Below are 22612 nucleotides of genomic sequence, written 5' to 3'. Positions count from 1 at the left end.
GTAAAAGGAAGACCCATCCCTCTTTCCTCTCGTACTGCACTGCAGGCCAGCTCTCTGCTGGCCATTGTCAGAGGGGTAACAAGCTAACTGGATCTTTAATGTGATTTACACAGTGGCCATTTTTATAGTTTGTTTTGCCAGTAGTCAAGTGCGTTTATACTATACACCATTTTACTGTAAATCTAGAAAATAAAGGCATTTTCCAGTTTGTTTCTCATACTTGGACTTCCAAAAAAAAAAAACCAACCCAAAAAAACCCCCCAAAACTTTACATCCTGCCTGCCCACTTTCAGTGGTATCCAGGATGTTTTCCTTATTAAAATTGAATGCTTGTTGCTCTTCAGAAAGATGCAAACAAAAGGGGGAAGCTGGGATGGAATCCACTTACTTTCTAAGCATCACACTCGAGTCATGACTCAATTTTTTAAGTGTTGGGCAAGAGCGGGAGAGGGGAGAAACCTGTTCTGCCTCAATTTCTTGTGGAGAGAAAGTGGTGAATGTGAAGGACATGCTGCAGAAGGTCCTGACACTTTTTTTTTTTTTAATTCAGTCTCCTTTCTGTTGGCTGCATAAGGAGATACTTCAAGGCTAGTTGAGGCTTCTTAAAACAGGTGACTCTCTCTTCCACTGACAGCCTAGGGAATCAGTAAGAAACACACGGATTTTCCACCCTCTGGGACTGAGTCTATCTCGCTTCTGAGCAGGAATATGTTAATGGAGTGCAACATGGGGTGAAGAAAGCAAGACTGTCTCTGGCATGGTGGTTAGGACATTGTTTTAAGCACAGGGGATATGCCTTCCCTACTGCTTTTGTTATCCAATGCTTTGTGGTTTTGTTTATTGTTGGTCTAAGGCAAAGGTTTTTGCATTTGTGGGAGCTGGGTCTAAAACCCTAGTTCTGCCCCTTCTTGCTACATGTTCTTGCTACTGAGCTAGGTTTCCCTTTGCATGTCATTCTTCTGATTTTGAGTGAGACTGCTTCAAAAGGGAGACTGAGAGTACCCTTGCTGAGGGGTATGTAGTGGCCTTGTGGCATGGGGAATATAGCTTTGGACCCCTATAGAGAGTCTACCACGCAGAGCTTTGCATTTTGAGATGTTGGATGGAGCTGGGTGTAATACTTGTCAACTCTCAGGTTTTTTTTGAATGTAGGCAGAGTTAAGAGTGGCTATCTGTCTACCCTAAATTACAGTGGAGCCAGAAACATGCCAACATCCCAGAGAAATACTTCCTAGCATGTGGGAGTAACCACTGGGATAAGTAGACACGTCTAATTAATTCAGGTATTAACAGGATTTAGGCAAGCTGAATAGCTGCCTGCATCTTAGGCAGGCAGGTAGCATCCACTCAGTATAAATGCTGATAAATGCATCAGTGTTGTTCAAAGAACTGAAATGTTTCTCTGATGTTGTATTTTACTGTAAAATGAAAACATAAAAAATTTAACTGCAATTATTATTACAATTGGCTGTATATTTAATTGCAGGTAATCAAAACTTTGATCTAGTGAAAGCCCAAGTAAAGTCAGGGAGGAGATACACATGTAGCACACAGACTGAAAAGGAAGAGCATCAAGCTATATTTACTGAGCAGTTTTTTCAAGGCAGCTTCTTTATAAATTGCAGGTTTGTGGAAAATTAAGTTAAATCTAGAAAATAACCGAATTAATAAGAAACACATCTCTTAGATTCTTAGAATCATATAGTACAGATGAAAAATGGCTGCTTTTTCCCTCCTGCTATCTCTTTTTAAATACCTCAATTTAAAGCCAGACCTGAGATAGGTTTTAAGGTATGGGAAGTGTTCCTTTAGGGAGCAAGTTACACCTATTAAATTTCAGTTGTACAATGAGGTTGGCATCTTAGCAACCAGAACATTTATAGACTAGGTTAATTAAGATGGTTGTTCCTGATTGTACCTGAGTGTAAGGCAAGTAGCTCTAATGGAAAACAAATTTGCCAGTCTAACTTTTGCAGCTTTTTTCCCAAGACACCTCCCCCCTGCCAATGACAAAAGAACTCCCCAAAATGCATATGTAAAAGAATGGTGAAGTGCTGGGAGCTCAGAGGAGGGGTAATGCATGGGGAAAAAACAAAAGATTGAAAGAGGTTTGTTCAAAGCAGTGTAAAAATCAATTATTTTAATTTTTAACATGTTATTTTTCCTTTGTCATTATATTATTTGTTTTTAATATTAAAAAATTTAAAAATCACATTGTGGCTTATCTTTGGCCTGCAGCGTACATCCCTTCCTATAGGTTTTTGTCTTAGGAGTATAGGTCTGCTATAGTACGAGAAAGTGATTTAACAACCAGTTGGAGGGGAGAGGTGCCGAAGTCTGTATCGGCAAATGTCAAAACCAGTCTGCAGATAGTGTTGCGTATCCCATTGGGGACTGGCATTAGTCTTTTACGCTGGATTAAGAGTATGCACTGGAAGCACTTGTCTGCACTCTGCTTGGTTCATGCCTTGAAGAGTGTTGGTGCCCACAAACCGGATCTTCTCAAGTAACCCTAAACCAGGTGATGTGGTCTGGGAGTACCTCAGTGTGCTTGAGCTGTTGGTGGGTAGCCAGCCCACAGGACAGGCTGTCCCATAACATAAACGTGGATTTTAATAGCAACCTAGTACCAGTCTCCTGAATGCCAGACTGGGTAGGTGCTTTCCCACTGCTAAACTGATCTCAATATGGAGATGACAAAGCAAGTTGTTTTCAAAGCGGGTAAAACCAACTCTTCCTAACACAGCATGCTTACTCCTGGTGTGATTTAATGGGTTGTTTTAGTATTTCTCCATTGACTAGAGGAGCTGTGGGGGAGTAGGCTCATAAATCATGCCCATTGAATATTTTTGCCTTCCTATTGTAGCATGGTGTAGGAGAGAGTTGGGGCATAAAGATGAAAAATTAAAGATAAGTATATAGTTTTAATTGATTTGTATATTGAATTCCTGTTTTCCTGTGTTAGTATTATTTAGTGTGTTAAATGACTGTTTAGCAGTGTGTTATATTCAGATGCAGGTCGCACGTTCAACATGTCTAGGATTGCAGTTTTCTTTAGATTTCTCTGCTTTTCTATAACTCACAGAAATGGATATGGGCTAAAATACTGTAATGAAAATGCATCAAGAAGAAAATTAATTTTTGGATTTTTTTCTATTGAGCAATTGGTTACATTTTTCAAAGCTATCCAGGAAGCTTAGGAAATGTGGGAGAGGTAATTAGCTTGTCCCTGGTGTTGCGGTGACCAGTGAATGCATTACGTCTGTGTCTTTAAAATGATATGTTTTGATTTGCTTATATTTGCAGTCTTAGGAAAGTGGATTTAAGAAGGTGTTCATAGCTGGGGCACAATAGCATTCTTTCACAGTGCAATGGAAAACATTTAGTTTTAATGCTCGTTGTTTACCTGTGGATATTTGCAAATGATAGACACTAGTATGATAATTGCAGTACTAAAATATGTGAATCTTTGTGTTTTAGGCTGACCTATCTTTGTACAATGAATTCAGATCTTGGAAGGATGAGCCTACTATGGACAGAACATGTCCTTTCTTGGACAAAATTTATCGGGAAGATATTTTTCCATGTCTAACCTTCTCAAAAAGTGAGGTAAGGGAAATAGTCTAAATGTGGTCACTGACCCTTTTCCCTTAAATATGTTACATGAATCCAATAATCTGTATTAAAAATGTTTTTGTATGAAATGTAACCATTTTTGTTTCATTAGAGTGTTGACAGTTTACAGTGAAGTGCTGAAGTTTAGTCTGGAGTATTGAAATGATGATTTTTTTTTTTTTTTCTTTGCCGTGTGTGACCAGCTATGGTCTTTTTAGGTCTACTCCTTCAGATGTTACTCCTGTCTGGCAGAATCTGATGTTTGTAGGAATGGATGGTGGGTTTTTTCCTACATTTCAAAGATACTGTTTTGTAGAAATACCGTCCTGTCACTCTCTTGTTTCTATAGGGGGCAGCAGAGACCAATATATTTAATTTTGTGGACAGTTTTCTCTCATGAGTCAGAGCAGGCTGCAAGCACGGCCTGGGTGTTTTCTTGGAGACGTTTATGTTAACAAGAATTAGACTTTGGGATTTGATGTGATTCGACAGGGGAAGTTTGGGGATGTGGTTTTAGGTGAAATGAATTGTGAGACTTTTTTCCTTGTGTTATTCCAGCACACTCTCCCATTCAGAGGAAAGACTGGAGTTTTACCTCTCCTGGGAATAATGTGGAGCTGATTCCACTTATTCCAACTGCTTTACTTAGTTTTTGCTCTTAAGCAACATTTACAGGCTGTAGTTGTGGTATCAGTCTCTAGGAGAAAGGGGCCATATTCTTAGATCTTTATTAAATTAACAAATTTTAAAGCCCTCAGAATTTATATATTTTTTCCCCAATAAAATTAAACAACTCGCATGGAAAATGTTTGTTTTTCTCATAATGTTTATCTGTTGTTTTCATGTTCTTTTCCTATGCTTTTCATCTACTGTTACTTGCTGGCTGTAAGCATGCGCGATCTTTTCGTTAATTATGTATCAGTTCATTATGGTTGGTGTACAGCATCATATGAACCTCTCCCACTAAAAAGTTTACTTGGTTACTATGGGAATTAAATTGCTTCTGCAGTATGTGTAAGTAGGCCATCCTGTTGTCTTTCTCAGCAAGTTCATTTTGTGTTTTTCTGCTTCAGTGGTGATATAATTACTGTAGATTTGTATTTCTGCTTAAGGAGAGAATCAGGCTTCAAGCACTTGTCAGTTATATCGGTTACTGTTTCCAGATGCTGTGCACAGTGACCAACTTGTTTTCACTTGAATATCAATATACTAATGTGCAGTTAAACCAAACAATAAACCATACATCTATTCTCTTTTGTATAATTGGAAATGTAATACTTCAGTCATTCAGATAACTGCATTAACTCTCAGTAGCCTCTTGTGTATGTGTGGTGTTTTGTTTTGCTTTTGGGACATGGCAGAGAAAGAGTATTTCATATGAACTACTTTAATAGTAACATTCTGTTTTTAAAATATTCAAAGTACAGTAGAAAAATATCTTTATTACTCAATAGGAAGGAACCTTGGCACAGAGGTATTTCGCTAATATAAATTGCACCTTCTTTTAAATCAAGTAATGGCTATTACTTGTCCATTCTTAAACAGTAGTCTTGGGCACGTGTTGAGTCCAATCAAGCAAAATAAGCGTATTTCTAATGTGTTATGATTGTGTGTTTATAAAGAATTAACATAAAAAGCCTGAAGAAAGTTGCACTTTGTTTCCTGAAGATGATCATTTAACCAGACTAGTGTTTGAAAGTTGCAGCTGGCTTTTCTATATGTTATATTGGCTTTTCTATATATTGTTCAGTGTTACTTGTTTAAACACCTTTCTAAAGCTGTCTTTGGCTGAAAACCAGTGACATAATATTTGTTTTTTGCAAGATAAGGAAGCATGCTGCACCATTTTGTGTTTCCATAGGACGCAATAAAAATAGAGCAATTTTTAAAAATAAAATTTTGCCATATCCAGTCTCTGAGAAGAACATTGCAGGTACAAATGGATGTGCTATTTGGGCTTGTGAGGAATGACTGAAAATACAGTTAGCATTTTAAACATGCTTGACTACATTCCTGACTGTAAAGGCAGTTATCTTGCCTCAGGGAGGGCAGGGTTATTTGGAGAATAATTTGCAGAATTTAAACAGGAGCCTGGAAATGGGACCTCTTGTTCACGATGAAAGCAAAATCTCATTTGTAATTGAATTTCTGTTTGGTCAGTTGATTTTTTTTTTTTTTTGGTGTTCCTAACTTTACAGAAGAAGAAATATGTCACTGCTTTGAGGCAATGGATAATGCAGAGCTGTTTTTAACTGCTTTCTAAATTTCTCTTGCAGTTGGCCTCAGCTGTTCTGGAAGCTGTTGAAAACAACACTCTGAGCATTGAACCTGTTGGCTTGCAACCTGTTCGATTTGTGAAAGCTTCTGCAGTCGAATGTGGGGGACCAAAGTATGTTAAGCTAACAGACAGAGTGGGAATCTTGACTCATTTGAGATAGCAGTTTTCTCAATCCAAGAGTTATCAGCTGATCACCTCAGTCAAATTTGTCTATATTAAACTTAATTTCCTAAAATCTGAGTTTTCAAGATTGCTGTTACAAAATTTTATGAGGAAAGTAAGCAATTAGTAAATTCAACTTTTAAAAAAGACTAATATAGAACAAACCTTTAAGACAAATGCCCTTTTTGGGAGAGCTGTTCACTTCACTTATGATGCATTGACTGCAAAAGTAACATTCACTTCCTTGGAGGAGACCATCTTGATACTTAAAACAGGTGCTTTTGAACTAGGGGCTATCACCTGGAAAGCATTATGAAAGAAATAGGTATTGAAGTAGTGCAGGCTGAATAATGGACATGTAGAATATTTGTGGCATAAGAAATTTAGGACACACACAGTGCACTGACAAAGGTAGCTGAAGGATTTGAGAGGACGTTTATAGAGTAAATCCTCTGCATTTGAGCAGGAGGAATGCAATGAGGCAGGAATGAAGGTGAAGGTGAGTTTGAACCTAAAGCGGGAAGTATACTTGAATGACAGGAAGGTTATCTTAGAAATTTTGGAATGGGCCTAGAGGAATCTGAAGCAAGATTTGTCAGGTACTGATAGAGACATTGAAGTTAGGTGGAAAGGACTTGGCTGAGGCACTGGGGCTTTGATGGATGTGGAGACGAAGGGAGGGATTTGTAGTATGCTTTATTGTATGTCAGGATTAAGCAAGCAAGGTCAGTGTTAATCTGAAGCCTTCCAAATCTTGATAAAGCCTTGACTTTTCTGTTGGAGATTTTGGACAAGTTGACAGTTCTCTCTGTAACATTTGTTTTGTTGGAGCTCAATTTTCTGGTAGAAAACTTGCATCAAAATGTTTTGACCTGGCTCTTAAGTTTTGTGGTGTGTTTTTTTTTTTTCTTTATTGTTGCGTTTGAGTGCTTGGGGGTTTTTCCTCTATTTTTGAGTGGAAGAGAAAATACATTTAAAGTATTTCAAAAACTTTAACTTTCTCTTTAAAGAAGCTGTATAAAAAGAAAACTGTGTTTTATGACTTGGTCTTTGATTCTTTCTAGCCCACAAAATTCAGGCATTCATATATTCTTCAGTTTACTTGGGTCACCAGAAAACATGCTCTTTGAGCTGTAACCCCATCTGATGAGCCTCATCAGATGGGCCCACCACCAATAGTGGAGCTACTGAAGGGGTGGTGATTCCAAGTCCAAGATACACCACTGTAAGCTGTGTTCCATGAATGCAGTAGAGAATCTGGATGGCCAGGAGCTACTGAAACAAGTCATGTGTCATTAAAGAGCAATTGGCAAATTGAGTTAAAATCATTGTGGTTCAAGCAACTGCCCTATCTCTTGACATATGAAATATTTACTCAGAAAAAGGAAACTCAATTGCATCATTCAGAAGTTTCATGAGATTTTAACCTATTTTCTCCAGTGTAAGATAAATTTTTAATTAGAATTTACATAATCCTTAAATAGTTGGCTAGGTATAGATTAATGTTTTGAGATGCCTATGCACAAATTGTAATTTAGTTACATTAGATGTATCAAAAGGCCAGGCGTACTCCTTTCTCCCTTTTCCTGCTGTCATGTAGTGACAAAAACTTTTGTGGTATTGCTTGTAGATAAGTAATAGGTAAGGAATATGCAGTATTTAGGTGTAATTTGACAGCAAATATTCTTTGCCTTATGTATAATTACTGGCACTGAATGGGAAACAGGTGTTCCAGTTTTCACTGAATCAGAGTAGCAGTTTCACATCTTTTATAAGTTGCAAAGTGCTATTTTTATTGAAACCATGTTCTTAAATAGGTAACAAAATACAGACAAACTGTAAATAAATAATAACAAACACTAGAGCAATGTTTTTAAAGGAATTATTTTATTGCACAATTACCTGGGGGATGGGGGAACAGATGCATAAAATAGTGGGTAATAGCCCAACAGCAAATTAAGGAGCAGAAGGCTTCTTAAGCAGTGATAATAGTGAAGAAAGGTTCTTGATATACAGGAATTATTGAATGGTGCCTGTGATGGTGTGTAGTAAGTGCTACCTTAATGTAAGACAGCTGGGTTTCCCTGCAGGATTTGAATAATCATCCCCATGGGGAACAAAGTGCTATGTGTGCTGTACAGTGCAGAACTGAGTCAGTAGTAGTAACTGTCATGCCAGCATTTAACCTGGTGTGATGGAAGATAACATATAGAAGGTAATTCTACAGCCAGAAGGAAAAAAGGGCTTTATTTTCCTAGCACTGAAAGGCTGTCTGTCTTCTCACAAAAGCTTGACTGAAATTGCAATCAGCTTGCTCCAGCTACTATAGGATTTCTTGGATCAATGGACTGCTGTCAGTCCTCATAAATTGCTATGGAAAATCATATATACTCTTCAATTTTCTCCTGTCTTACATGGTTCTGTGGACCAGCTGCAGGCTATTTAAAAGGCCTCTGAGCCACTGTTAAGAACCTCAGAAGCTTAGTAATTTTTGTTTCACTTTTCAAAGGCTGCTTGTTCTTAGACTGCCTAATTTTGTGAGGTAGAAATGGAAGGGAGACGAGCCAGAAGCTTTTAAAATCAATGAAACAGTGAATGCCATGACAACCCAGTTAATCTGAGATGCGGTGATATAGAAATTCCAAATAAATTAAATTCCAGTTTTATTTACATTTATTAAGATTGTATTCATAGCAGCTTCTTTAAGAGATTCAAACCATCTTTTCCTAGATAATGTTGGAGGGAATTTTTAAGAATTCTTTGCCTTTTCCTGAATTGTTTTTTTTTTGGGGGAAGAATGCATGGTGACTACTGGCTACTGACTTTTCCTCCTTCCTGAATACGACATACTTGCAATACACCAGAAGGAGTAAACTTTATTGTTTTACTGCCACTCTTTATAATGGCAATGGAAAGAATTACTGCCAGACAGCCTGTTTTCCTTTGTCTCAAATTATTTTGTACTCTGAATATAAAATATTATTTCCATTTGGGCATAAATGCAAAGCTGGTATTAGAATGCATCTGAGAGAGGTTCAGAGAATTGACTGGTATTCTGTAGAGCTGATATTTTTTATGGTGAAATGCAACATCAAGCAGAATTTTAAAAAAATTGTTTAAATGTTGGCATCAACTGATAATTTAAACGTTTATTTCACATATAGAGGGTTAATTAAAGAACTCCTACTGTTCCAGAGTTGTCAAGCTGACTTGAATTAATGAATGTGGAAGTACATGACCAGAGCTGAAGGAAGTTTTAAAAATCAGAAATGCATCACGGTGCACTGGTATTGAAGCAAAAATAGTCCTTGTGGAACTAAAGTAGTTGACAACATAATATAATAATTGCAGCTTGTAAAACGAAAGCAGACACTTGGGGTATCTGTGCCAATATGAAGCAATTATATCAACACCTTAAACATATGCAGGTGTTTAGACATTAATGTTAGATTTGTTTATTAAATCGTGGAAACTTTATATTTTGTAGGAAATGTGCTCTCAGTGGACAAAGCAAGTCATGCAAGCATAGAATCAAATTAGGAGATTCAAGCAATTATTACTACATTTCTCCTTTCTGTCGTTACAGAGTAAGTAGATTTACTATGATGTCACTTTGAGTAGTAGTTATTTAGTTATTTTTCCATGCTGTTATACGAAATGATATTAACCACCATTATTTTTACATGGGTTCAGATCACTTCTGTGTGTAACTTCTTTACATATATTCGATACATCCAGCAAGGACTGTTGAAGCAGCAAGATGGTGAGTAGGAAATGGTATTTGGCATATATAAATAGAAATTTGCATAGTGCATGTGCCTAAAACTTGCTATCTGTGCACAACAGCAGTGACCTGATATTACAGGAGAGCTATCTGTTGGTACTCATTGTTGTAATTAGGAGAATTTGGTGATAGCTCACCCTCCAACAAAGTTGGGGTTTTTTTAACAACAACAAATTAAAAAGCAGTGATTTTTAGTCCATCTAAAGACTCCTTATGTTATTCAGTAAGAAATGTTATGAAAAATTCTGTAATGGGAGGTGTTAGTCACAGTTTTTCCACACAGTATTAAAAAATAATGGCTCTTTCACAGAATATGAAGGTATTTTAGACCAAAAACCCTTCAGTTTGATTTGATCTGGGCCATTTTTTCTTTTTCACTTGGTGTTTTGGTGTGTCTTCTCATTGTATGCTTTGAGAATGCAGACAGTCTTTCTTGTTAGACTATCTTGCAGGGAGAACTGGGAAGGATGACAATATTTTGGATTAAATTGTAAAAAATAAACAGGAAACCATCCTGTAATCATTCATCTGAGTGCAGCTAAGTGAGGTGTCGGTCATTACTGTGGCATGGCAAGGTCTCTTGATCAAGGCTCTGGTTATAAATGTATCTGACAATGTAAGGCTTGATTACTCCCCACCCCAAGTGGGAAATGTGTTTTTTACTGCCATTGCTTCAGGCTGATTTTTTTTTTTCCTCCCACCAGAGATACCCAGTTGCTCTGTTCCTGTCAGAATAGCATATCCAACAACTGCCTATTTAAACTCTGTCTGCACAGTAATTCGAAAATTTGCTTAACTGTGCTATTCGGTTTCAGTATGTCCATATAAAAGAAGACAGTTATGAAATGTATGCACTATATACCTAGTCTGGAATTTAAAAATATATTGTATATTGGAGTTGTAGTGATTGGTCTTCATTTGCAAGACTGTTTAACCTGTTTATCACTATGAAAGAAAGTTATGATGATTTGGTTGTGTTTAAACTGTACACAATTGATGTGATTGTATTTCCTGTCCAGATCAAAGAATATTGCCCAACAGCCTTTGGTCCAAGGGTGTTTTTTTGTGGGTTGGTTTTTTTTTTGGAAACAGACCATATCACCTAGGCTCCTGGATTTGCTAAGCACAGATTGCAGAGAAGTTTCATTAGGCCTGTGTCAATAATTAATTTAAAAAATCGGTTTCACTTTGTTGAAAGTAGAGTGAAACAGCGTTGTAATGTTTATGGATGTCTGTTCCTTTTATTCTTCCAGTCTTTGATTCTGTGTGGATTGGCTTCATCCAGAATTTGGCTAGAATTAGCTCCACTTTGATCTGCCTCACCTATAGTCATCTCTTCTGATGTTTCCCAATTTCAAGAGCTCAGTATTTTAGTTACACCCAAATCTTTTGTTTCTATTTCTAACCTGAAGTATTCCTGAGATGATAAATAGTATTCCTTACAAAAATAATGCTGTTAGCTTTTCTTGTCAAAGGGAAGTATTTTCATGGCATTCACCTATTTCATACACTAAATTATGTTTAATAAAACCTTCAGATGGTGGTGATTTTTACTGATGTACTACCATTGCAGAAGATTGTGAAAATGTTATTTAAGTTTTCATTTGGTTTATAGTTAAACAGCTTTTATTTGATCAAAAGGGCCTATACAGTTTCAACTAAAACGTTTACCTTGCTATTGAGATAAAGAAATTAAGTTGGTATTTTTTTCATCAAATAAAATTTTCAGCATTATGAGAAGAAACTTGAGCTTGGTGTTTCAGCTCAGTTGTCATCTTTACCGTTAAAAGCATGGAATTTGCATTTGTAGCTTTATGTAAATATTCAACAAAACCTTTAGAAGAATGTAGGCAGTCATGATAATTCTGCATAATTTGTTGCATGTATTTCTGCTCATGCGTCACGTGATTTTTGAGACAAAGGTCACTTTTACAAAAGCGATTTTTGAATTATGGTAGGGAAGACTTTGTACTTGTTGCTCAGGTTAATGATCTTTGTAGTCATTCTACATCTTGATCTTGACTGCATGCAAATTATTTTTGTCTTACATAATTATATGCTCAGTAATTTTGATTTGTATTGCTGTGGCACCTAGAAGCTTAAGGTATGCATTAGGCTTATCAAGTTTAGCAAAATACAGATGAAATTAAAAAAAAAGTGTTTTTCCTTCCCAGTTTATTGTTGCTGGCAGATTACTGGTAGAAAAAAGAGGGAGTAAGAAAGATTACAAATGGAAAAAATTATAACAAAATTACAGATTCTGTGATGGAACAGGTTCTACTTTTTTCTTCTTGCACTCTTTTATTTTACAGAAAATGAGTCAAGGGGCAAGGCAATTAAAATGAGAAACAGCAATTAATTGAACCTGACAAGAACTACTGATGTATTTTTGTTCCCCAATTTAAATAGAAATAATCTTAAAATTTGGGGAATTTTTTATAGGACCATCATTTAGAATTTTTAAAATAAATACTTTAACAAATTTTGTCACAACCAAGCACAAATAGCCCTCGCACATACTAATTCTGGTTTTACTAAATGTTTGTTACTCCTAAAGTTCCCGTAAACTGATGTACAGTGGGGCAGCCTGTATACATCAGTTAAACATTCTGAATTAATATTTTATTTCAATGATATTTCTGTCTTTTTTTTTTTAGTGGATCAGATGTTCTGGGAAGTTATGCAGCTGAGGAGAGAGATGTCACTAGCAAAACTTGGCTATTACAAAGAAGAGCTCTAAATCTTTTGCGCATGCATGAACTTCATTGAATATACATAACTAAAATTGCTGAATTTTTTTGTCACTTAATATTTATTTCCACAAAGTGGGTCCAAGATCTTTCTCCTTTTGCAGATTGCACTAAGAAGTACTGTGATTGTTTTAAACTGACCTATGCTGTATATGCATACATATAATACTTAGTTGAACAAATGTGGTAGGCACTTGCAGGTGTATTAGTGATTGTAATTTAGATTTAAAAACAAAAATTCTGATTAAAGTGTTAGTCTGAAGCAGTGTCTGTATTCTGTTCTTTGTGATGCAGAATGATGTGAACCTCCCTGATAAGTCATGCCAAAATGTAAAGCTGAGATGATGTTATGACGAAGGGAATAAATGCCTGACACTTTCTTAATTGTAGTGCTTAGGTACATGTATGTATCTCTCTAGGCATGTATGCCAACATAGTTAACAGACAATTAGGAAAACCTGAAATTCTTTGAAATGTTGCTTTCCTGTATTTTTCTTTTCTAAACAATGTAAGAAGAGAAACATACATAGTGAAGAGTCAACAGTGTAATAAATCTAGGTCTCTTCTCTCTAAAGTAGGGTGCTTTTCAAACATCAAGGAACATACCTTGTTTACTGTTTGGTTAGAAATCTCTCCTGACCCCTATCTGACTGCTAAAAACTTTTTCCTCCCCTCTAATTTTCTTTCATTAGAGTTTTTCCATTCTTTTTAAATGTTCTTCCCCCCCCTGCTTTTTGGGGATTTCCAGTTTCCAATGTTTTATACATCTCTTTCCCACAGCTGTCCTTGAAACTGGAATATAGCCATTACGTGATTTCTTTAACATGCTGATAATAATTTCCATATCATGTTAGCAGTTTCTTCACACACACAATTTGCTACAAAGAGAACCCCAAAAATGGATCATGGCTTCTAAAGGAAGATGCTTTTTCCTGTTCAAGTGCTACTTATGCACTTCAAGTGGTCCTTTTTCCCTGAGCATAGTCTAAGCTGAAAGCAGACAGTTGATTAGGTTACAGGGATGTAATAGTTGTGGGTATGTGGTAGACTTGCTATGTAAAAGCCCTTTTGGAGAAACACTAGGTCTTGGTCCTGTGACAGCCTTTTATCCATTACAGATAAGATCAAAGCATTGGCAGGTGAACTGACAAATATTAGAAGTAAAGGCAAGTTGATATAGTTGGTTCTTGAACAAGAGGCATCTCAGTGGATACAGATTTCTTTTGTTTGACGCAGAACAAAAATAATGCTATTCATCACTGTGATGGGAGTGTTCTTTGTTTTTACAAAAGTAAATAGATTGAGCAGTGAAATTTAGTACTGTACTTGTGTTGCGTTTCATGTATATATGCCTGAAAACACTTTGCAAGCTTGTCTTTGATGAGACATTTCAATGTTAAGATTAAAACAAACAACTGAACCTAAGTATTTTACTAGTAATGACGTCCAGCCTGGCCTATTTCAGTACTGATGACATATTTTTATCAATCTCATATTACTAGTTCCTCCTGTAAAAACCTGGAAGAATTCTAACCATCACTTGTTAAAAGGTTGTTTATTATTTCCATAATACTAAGGAAATATGGATTTACTCAGTGGTAGAAAACAAACTGTGTTTGTTGGTACTATGTTTTATCTTAGGCTCATAAATGTTTCCTAAATGATTGTTAATCCTTAGTTTACACAATGAAATCAAGCTGTTTCCAGGATTAGCTAACCATAGTTAAATGGTAGCTGCTGCTATTCTGACTTAATAATCCTCACAAGTGTTGCTCATTCAAGCAGAGAGAAGGGTCCTTTCTACGCATGCCAGTGTCAAGCCATCAGTGGGATCTAAAGTTTATTATGCTGAGGTGATTTTCCTTGTACTGGGGACTACGAAGATGTACCCAGTGTATCTCCGTGGTGATGACGGTTTGGCTCAATTATGTCAATGTCTTGTAAATACTGATGGGCTTGCTTCTTCAAGTCCCTCCCCCAAAAGGCTTTTCTGTATTTTTAGTATAAGCTACCTCTCCTGAGAAACCTGCATCACTGTGAGCCTCTGGGGCTTATAAAAATTGTGCAAGAGTTACTTGTCTGGTGAATAGAACTACTTCAGAAAATGGCCTTATTCGAGACTTCTTAACTTCACTGAAGCTTACATTCACAAGCAAATGCCTCTTACAGTTGCCTACTCAAAATGTCTGAATATTTTTCTGCTCTTTGCTTAGGGGTGACAGAACGGGCAACTTTCAGTGTATAAAAATCAATTTAAAGGAAGTGAAATAGGCTTTGCTACTAGCCTTGAAAGACCTTCAATGTTCAGCTTTCCCGGATGTTTTTTCAATGTTACCTTAGACTAAATCTGCAGTTTAGTTTTGTTACTAATAGTAATGTGGATGGATGGTCTCTGCTGTGAGGATTTTTTTTAGAGCAATTGGACAGTTTGACGCTCAGCTGCTTAAATGGGATAGTGCAGACGGTGAAACTGGTGATGGCTTTGCTCTTGCATTTTTGATTACTTTTGCTTTCATCAGTAGTATTAATTACATCACCTGTGTGAAAGTACAGAGACAAGATAAGTATTTTTTATTGCTGCATTTCTTGCGCATGTGTAATTATGGTTAGTACTGGGACCAAAGGTCCTTACAACAAGAACATTAGCCACACTGAACGGAAGAACGCACATCACCATCTTGCCTCAAAAGCCTTGTCAGATTCTCCTGTACGTGTAGCAGAGTTTAAGCATAGCCCCTTCCCTAGTTGAAGAGGGATGAAATCAGCTGGGACAAAGTCACTGAAACCTCCGACGCAAACATGATGTGTTCCTCGGCATGTTCATAATCATCTGGAAGGGAGACGGTGTGTTTTTCTCAGTGGGATTCTTCAAGCAGTAGGAAAGCAAAACACTTCTACTGGCTTTTCATGGATGTGGTGGGAGAAAATGAGGCCTTGCAGCAGTTCTTTGAAGGTAAGAGTCAAGTTTTAAAGAGAGAGTCTTAACAATTTCTGGTGGCAGGAAAATTACAGTAATTGTTTGGGGTTAACTGAAGAAGGAAGGAAGAGAAAGAGAGCCCCAAAGCTCTATTTACACAAAGCTGTTGTGTAGTGCGATACCAGAATGTAGTAGTACAAATGGGACAGATGCTCTGCAGTGCCTTTCCCTTCGTGCTTCGGCCAGAAGACAAATGGAAGGGTGGACGCAGCAGAGCCTGCAGTACCGCCTGGGGATTGCCAGGAAGAAAAACCGGGAAATGGCGGCGGTCTCCTTGCGATTTATCACTTCTGAAATCTTTGCGATTTTTGTGAGGTTGGAGAGCTCTCTCCCTGCTCCATCACACCATGGCAGGTTAAAGAGGGCTTTCTTTCCATTAATATTATTCTTCTGAAATGGCCTGATTATAATTGGTAAAGTGGTAATGGCAGTATCGTCAGGGTCCTTCTGAGAGGTTAAACTTTTTTTTTTTGTCTTTTGGCTGGGATCTGTCCTGCCTTTTCTCCCAAGATATTTTACATTCAAGTGGGTCCCATTAGTCTTCTGCCTTTCCTCTTACCACAAAATACACTTTCTAATAGATTCCATAATAAAACAATTTTTCAGGCACTGCCATAACGTGATTCAAAATGGCTGTTCAAAGGTTTATGTATTTTTTACTTTTTTTACTAAATATTTATTTTCTCTTCCTCCAATTTACACTTTGCATGGTTTTGTTTTTTTATATAAATATTAACCTTTCTACTCCAAACTTCCCTTTCTGTATGTTTTCTTTCTGTTACCTTATTATCTATCATACTCATGTGATACTGATCTCAAAGTAACTTGGGAAACTACCTTTTCCATTTTTAAATAATGTGGACAATTTTTGTTTCCCTATATTTGACTTCTATTGTGCTAAATATGTGGTTTTGATGTTTGTTTTTTGTTTGTTTGGGTTCTTCCCCCTGTCCCCAGCACTCTGTTGGCCTTGGTGAGAGGTGGCAACTCTTAACTTTTGAGTTTTATTTTCAATCTAGGAAATTAAAGATTCTCCAGCACTGATTAAGAAAATGTATCTAAGCCAAGAAATGTAAATCAGTGAACTACAATCTAGAGCTGCTGGCCACCAAATGTGGTGTTTCTAGATTTTAACAAATTCATACCGCATTTCTTAAGTTGACTTTCAAGTCATGGAGATCAAAAAGCTAACCAACTTGCTTGGCTTTGCTTTCAGCAACATAATGTTTGCTTTTATCAAGCTATTTCTTCAAGTATTGCACTGTATAGCTGTTAAATACTCAAAATAGCATTGGACATGAATTTATAAAAACTCATAATCAGAAAAATTTTTAGGAACTGACTTGGAAAACGGGGCTCTCCAGGGAGTATGGGCTAAGTTCTGTTGGCTTTTGTGACAATAATACTTCGATGGTAGAAGGTATCTCTGATATTTTAGCTGTATGAGGTCTTTAGCTAGAATTACTCATTGTAATTCTAGAATTACTAATTTAACTCTTTTTAGAAAGTAGTTTGGTAGAACATCTGCGTGAGCGGGACACGCCCTGTCAATTCCATTTAATCACAGGATAAGGAAAACTCTTGGGGAGGTTATGTTCCTTCAGTAATGTTGTGTGGTTCCGCTGTGTAGCACTGGAATATGACAAGAGGTCCGCTAGCGACATGCAGCGTGGAGGGATGCAGTTAGTGAATTTCATTATCCAGACACTGAGATGAGATACGCGTCAAGGCTACAAGAGCTAATCATTCTTCCATTCAGCTCGCAGTAGTTAGTATCTTGCTTTTAAACCATAGGTAAATCTGAAAAGGGAGCGAGCTGATCTAAAGCAGGGTTTGCGTTATTTTCAAGCAGGGGTTAGCTTCACCGAGTGCGTATGGCCAACTTTAACTAATGGCCTCTCTCCAGCTTAGCACTACAACTTGGGGGCTTTCTAATGCCACCTCATGAGGCAAGAGCAAGGAACTCCTAGTTCTAACTTGGTGGCCTCTGAGACTAGCTGTAGAAGTGTTAGAATGTTGTCTTCCAAGGCTACAAAAAAGCTGAGTCCTGCAGCATCAAGTGGAGAATGCCGCCACTGAGGAAGTCTCCCCGTTTCATCAGCGCTTCCATTTTGGCTTCCAAATGCATCAGCTGGCAGCTAAGCACGTGTATAGATCTGTTTTGTAAGATTATTTGAAATTCATGAGCAAAAAGGAGCCCATTTTCCCTGTTGCTTTAGTTCCTTACAGCGCGTATTTGTTTTGACGCTCCTGAGTAAGATAAACTCACATTTGCAATATTGAGAGGGGACAGTCTGAAAAAGGAGTGTTTTCAAGGAAAATGAGAGAGTGTTTGCTTTCCTGTCGATCACTACTTTCAAAAGTTAACAAACAGATTAGATTAGATATGACTCTGGGATTTGACCTTGGCTTTTTCTTATTGAAGTAGATGGCTTTTCTCTTGTGGTGTGGCTGTTGTGGGAAGTCCTTGTCTTTGTTTCCTGTCTCATTTCACTCCTCCTACACTAGAGGTTTCATCTTTGCACATTTTTCTATGATTTCTGTTGAAATTAATATTTTTAATTAAAACATTTGTATTTTTGACTCAGTAACTTCCTCCTTGTCAAAGTGTGGTCAGAGCTCCTGGTTAGCTCTTCTGCCTGTCCCTGTGCAACAGAGCAATCTACTCTGTTGTCAGTGGGTTGAGAAACTGAATGAGGGTGGACCTAGTCACACTGTTAAATTCAGTTTTCTCTTTTTTTCATTGTTGGAAGGTACATTGAGATGCCTGAATTGTGTGTGTTTGGTCTCAGTGCTCTCTGTGATCTAAAGAAGTCTTTTAGTGGAATCCCCACCTCTCTGTATACTCGTGCTTCTGCATGGGTAACACTGAATACAGTTTGGGGCTCTTGGTAAATAAATAAAGCCACAGAACAAACATGCCATTAAACAAAAAACACTTAGAGCCCAAAGGTGTCTCATACCATTTTAAGGATGAGAGATTGAAACAGGAATAAAAGGTGAAATAAGGAATTTAAGATACTAAACGATGAGTTTTGTTTCTCTGGAAAACGTTAGTTTGGGGAAAAACTATCTTGACACAAGCTCACTCCTAACCAGCTGGAGTGTTATGGGTCTTCCCGCTGCCCTAGGCTGCGGTATGTCCTGGCTGGCTGCTGTTCTGCCAGCTACAGCTGTTTTGTCCTTAACCCTTTCCTGTTTGTTGCTGCCGTGTGGCCAAGGTTGATGTCCGTAGCTCTGATGGCCCAGCAGCTTTCATCAATGACTCCAGGTCTGTTCCAGTCAAAATGAACTGGACTATCTGGAACAGTTTAGTGACCAATACTCGGGGTCCTTTACCATGAAAGAAGTTTATGAACTATCAGCCCCTTTAGTAAGACCACCTTTGTGTAAGCCCACAAAGTTAACTGGACTTTTTGCTGAGCCTGTATAGTGGAGCTCGTAAGGTGTTGAGGCCTCTTTGGCTTCAATGGTAAAATATCTTTGCATGAAAATCAGGTAATAGTTCTCAAGCAGAAACACCTCCCTCAAGCTGTGAGGGTTTGTAGCAAACATTATTAATTTGTCCTTTCAGCAAGCAGGTATTAAGGAACACCGACCGTGTTCTGTGCGTCATTTTCACATCTGAAGCTATTATTGCAGGATTGTTCCCTGTGTAGAATAGCTGATGTTTCAATGCAGATTTTACTACAAACAGCTGGACTCGGCTGGGAAGCTCTTGGCATACTCTTTTAATGTCAGGAAATTATCAGTTTAGTACTGATTTTTAGACAATACAAAAAGTTTGAGGGAATGTTTTATTGGTTGTGGGCTGAATTTATGTTTGTGGAAAGAGCACCCTAAAATAGCCTGGTTATTTGGGTACCCCTTTGGAAAGTGATGGCTGTGGTTCAAGCCAAATTCACAGCTGCATGTGACTTTGTCTGAAATAGCTACCGTGTTAAAGACATAAAACTTACTGCAAGGAGTTTCTGGTTCTCTGTCCCACAGCCTTCACTTTGCATTTAGATGCTGCTGAAAAGGAGGCAAGCGACTGTAAATGCAGTCGTATGTAAGGCACTACATGGAAGTGCTGGGAGAATTAATCGAGGCAGGTAATTCAGGGATTGAGACTGTTAGCTACAGAAGTGTCGCGTATAAAGTGAAGCTCAGGAGCCAGGTGACTACAGCCTCATGACTGGAGGAAAGGAGGGGATGTCTGCCAAAGAGGGAGAGATGAAGCAAGCAACTGCTGGATTAGGAGGCGGGAGCTCAGACTGCTCCTTGGCAGCCTGGGGCTGGGAATGGGGACAGGCTAGGTGAGAATGGAGAGAGACGCAGAAGCCACTGGTAGAACTGACCACTAAACCCAAAGTTTTAGACTTCAGATTGAAGGAGAGAGAACAGAATGTCAAGCTTATGGAGAAAAGGGGAAAACATAGTCATATGCTGCCTATGACTGCAGTCTCTGTTCTGCAAACAACTTGTATGAAACCCCAGTCACTATCTTGGCCTTTCATCTTCATCAGTTTCTTGGGTAGCTGGCAATGCTCTGCGCAGCGACGCTCAAGTTGAGCGTGTCACCTGGTGCGGACTCTTCCCAGAGACGTCTGGGCACACTGCGGTGTGGAGTGTGGACTGGGAGCAGAGATCCCCGAGCGCAGGCTGATAACGGCTGCTGACTCCGCGCGTCCTCCGGCAGCTCGCAGCCAGGCACGGGCTTCTGCGCGGGAAGGTGTGTGTTCGCAGGGGCCTCTCCGCAGGGCTTGTCCCCGACACGCACACCGTTCTCTGCTCTTGCAGCCGCCTAACGACCAGATGAGCGACCGGCTTGTGTACAACTGGGGAGCAACAAGGACAGTAAACAAACTCCCAGTCAAATATCAGTGTACTTTATCATCCCAAATCCCCTATCTATTAAGTACTTACTGCGATTAAACGCCTGTGAAATGGAGGCTACTAACTTACAGATAAACTTGCCTACGATCCAACAGCTCCTCCTCTGCTGAAACAGATGCCAATACAAGCACATGATGCCACAGACCAGGCAATTACATTCAGAAGGGAAGAAAGTAAGTTGTTGGAGCTAAGTCCTACAGGGCGGCCAAACGTACCGGCTCTTCTGTGCACCTGCGTTGCGAAGCTTTCGGTAGTGGTGGCCTGTCTTCTTCCTGCTCTGCTTCTTTCCTCTCTCAGCACGGAATTACTTCTTCCTTCCTTCTCCTCCTGCTCATTTAACTGTTTAAGCAAAGCAGAGAGATTGAGGGGATGATACATATAGCTGTCGTCATCACAGGGCCAACCTCTGGGCTGTGGGATGCCCGTACTGAAGGCCTCGTCCTTGCTTGATTCATAGCAGTACTTCAGAAGAGCTTGTTTCTGACCTTGGTCAAAATAAGGAATTCTTGGTTTTGTGGTGCAGGAAGAGCACTTCATACCTGATCTCCAGCCTCATGTTAATAACAAAATTCTATCATTCTGCATGAGGGCCTGGCAATTCGAACAGGAGGAACAGGTGGGTAACAGGAAGAGAAGGTGACTGAATCATTTCCCTGTGGGCTGCGTTAGCAAAAGGAGAAGTGTTTGAGCGTCAAGGGGGGATATCCTAAATTCAGACACGAAGAACGAAAAGATGAGAATCCAACAAGTTTGAGGAAGGCTGCTAAGGACAGCCAGGCTGTTTTGTGCTCCCAAGCCGATTTTGCAAGGTGTTTTGCTGCTACTTTGAGACTTCCCATGTTACAATTTTGCCGAGGCAAGTCAGTACGGTGCACCTGCCGAATCTGTTGCGCTCTGATGTGCAGAGGACAGGTTAGTATACAACGCCAATCCGTTGGGATGCAAGGATGTCTCGGCAGCACACCTACAGGTTGCTATGTCACAGCGAAAGGCAGCCAAAATTAAGTCTGCAGCAGTGATAAGCAAGTGATGCCTAGATTAATCTGTGATCGCAAAGCGATTCAGGAGACATTTGTTAGCGATGTGAATTTATGTAACGAGGGGCACGCGAGGGAATTCCCCTGCAAGGTGGTGGAAGTGGATTTTTAGATGCTGCTTGCAGTTAGGCAACATCTAAACACTGGATCAAGAAGGAACCATGAAAGACAGAGACATCGGGAAATGGACAGAAGGAATTTTATGGTACGGCCTCTTACCACGCGCATGTCTGATGCTGGTACGGTGAGAAGACAGTGAAAGCACCAGCGGCAGTTACTGCTCCTGTGCTCAAGGACAGCGATGAACCTTCTGTGCTCTCCCACCCTGCTGCAGAGCTGAGGGGAACTGGTCGGTGTCGGCCACTCGGCGCTGTGCCACGCAGCTCTTGACTTGCAGGCTAGTCCATTTTATCCTGTGTAGGAGTGGGACAGAGCCACGCACTGGAGAGAGCAGCAACTTCAATGGCCTTATCTTGTTTGCTTTCCGACTGGCCACACCTGAATTTATGGAAGGCTTGCTGGAGCCTACGAAGGAGTTCTGTTTGTTTGTTTTTTTGAGAGAGTTCCGTCTGACTTTCTACAAATGTTGTCATGAATTCTGGAGATTTTATAATCATAAAATCTGTTTATAGCCTTCAGTTACCAAGCAACAAAGGACAAAGTACTGAACCTTTCTACTCATTAATACATTTAATGTGTTAGTGGGCTGTTTTTTGGAGAATAAAAGGAAGCCACCAATCAATCATTTCTAACTTTCTTTAAGCTCAGGATGGTGCATTTTCAAACTGAGATTCAGAAACTCACTTGCAGTACTAATGCAGCAAGTGGATCTGTGTGTGACAATGTCTGGGATTTGACCCAATCACCTGTTTTGCTCCCAGTGTAAAAGAGCATGAGGTTATCTTCAGACGCCCCTTTTCCAGTTGCAGACTGGGGCTCTTCACCCTCTTGCTGTGGAAATTCAGTGAAGCCTCAATGCCACGCATGAACTGGTGTTTGCCTGGTGCTGCTGTGTCATCTCCATCTTCCCCTGTACGTCCTCTCCTGCTCTGCGCTTCCTGCCATCCTTTCTCCCAGAGTGACTAAAACCAGAAACTTAACCCACCTGTTACACATGAGATAGCACGGATT

The 22612-nt window shown here is 39.0% G+C and overlaps 1 protein-coding gene across 1 annotated transcript in view; it reads left to right on the top strand.

Moving 5' to 3' along the window:
- The window catches only part of RAB3IP (RAB3A interacting protein), a 25400-nt gene extending 12546 nt beyond the window's left edge, over positions 1–12854 (top strand). The window contains exons 6-10 of the mRNA XM_010295175.1: positions 3481–3609; positions 5892–6004; positions 9543–9642; positions 9749–9818; positions 12497–12854. Coding sequence (XP_010293477.1) covers positions 3481–3609; positions 5892–6004; positions 9543–9642; positions 9749–9818; positions 12497–12579 — 495 coding nt within the window. The 3' untranslated portion in view covers positions 12580–12854. The remainder of the gene's footprint in view (positions 1–3480; positions 3610–5891; positions 6005–9542; positions 9643–9748; positions 9819–12496) is intronic.
- Positions 12855–22612: the final 9758 nt, after the last annotated feature.

Source organism: Phaethon lepturus, unplaced genomic scaffold, assembly GCF_000687285.1.
Source record: "Phaethon lepturus isolate BGI_N335 unplaced genomic scaffold, ASM68728v1 scaffold6929, whole genome shotgun sequence".
Lineage (NCBI taxonomy): Eukaryota > Metazoa > Chordata > Aves > Phaethontiformes > Phaethontidae > Phaethon > Phaethon lepturus.
This window is presented reverse-complemented; position numbering and strand designations above follow the sequence as displayed.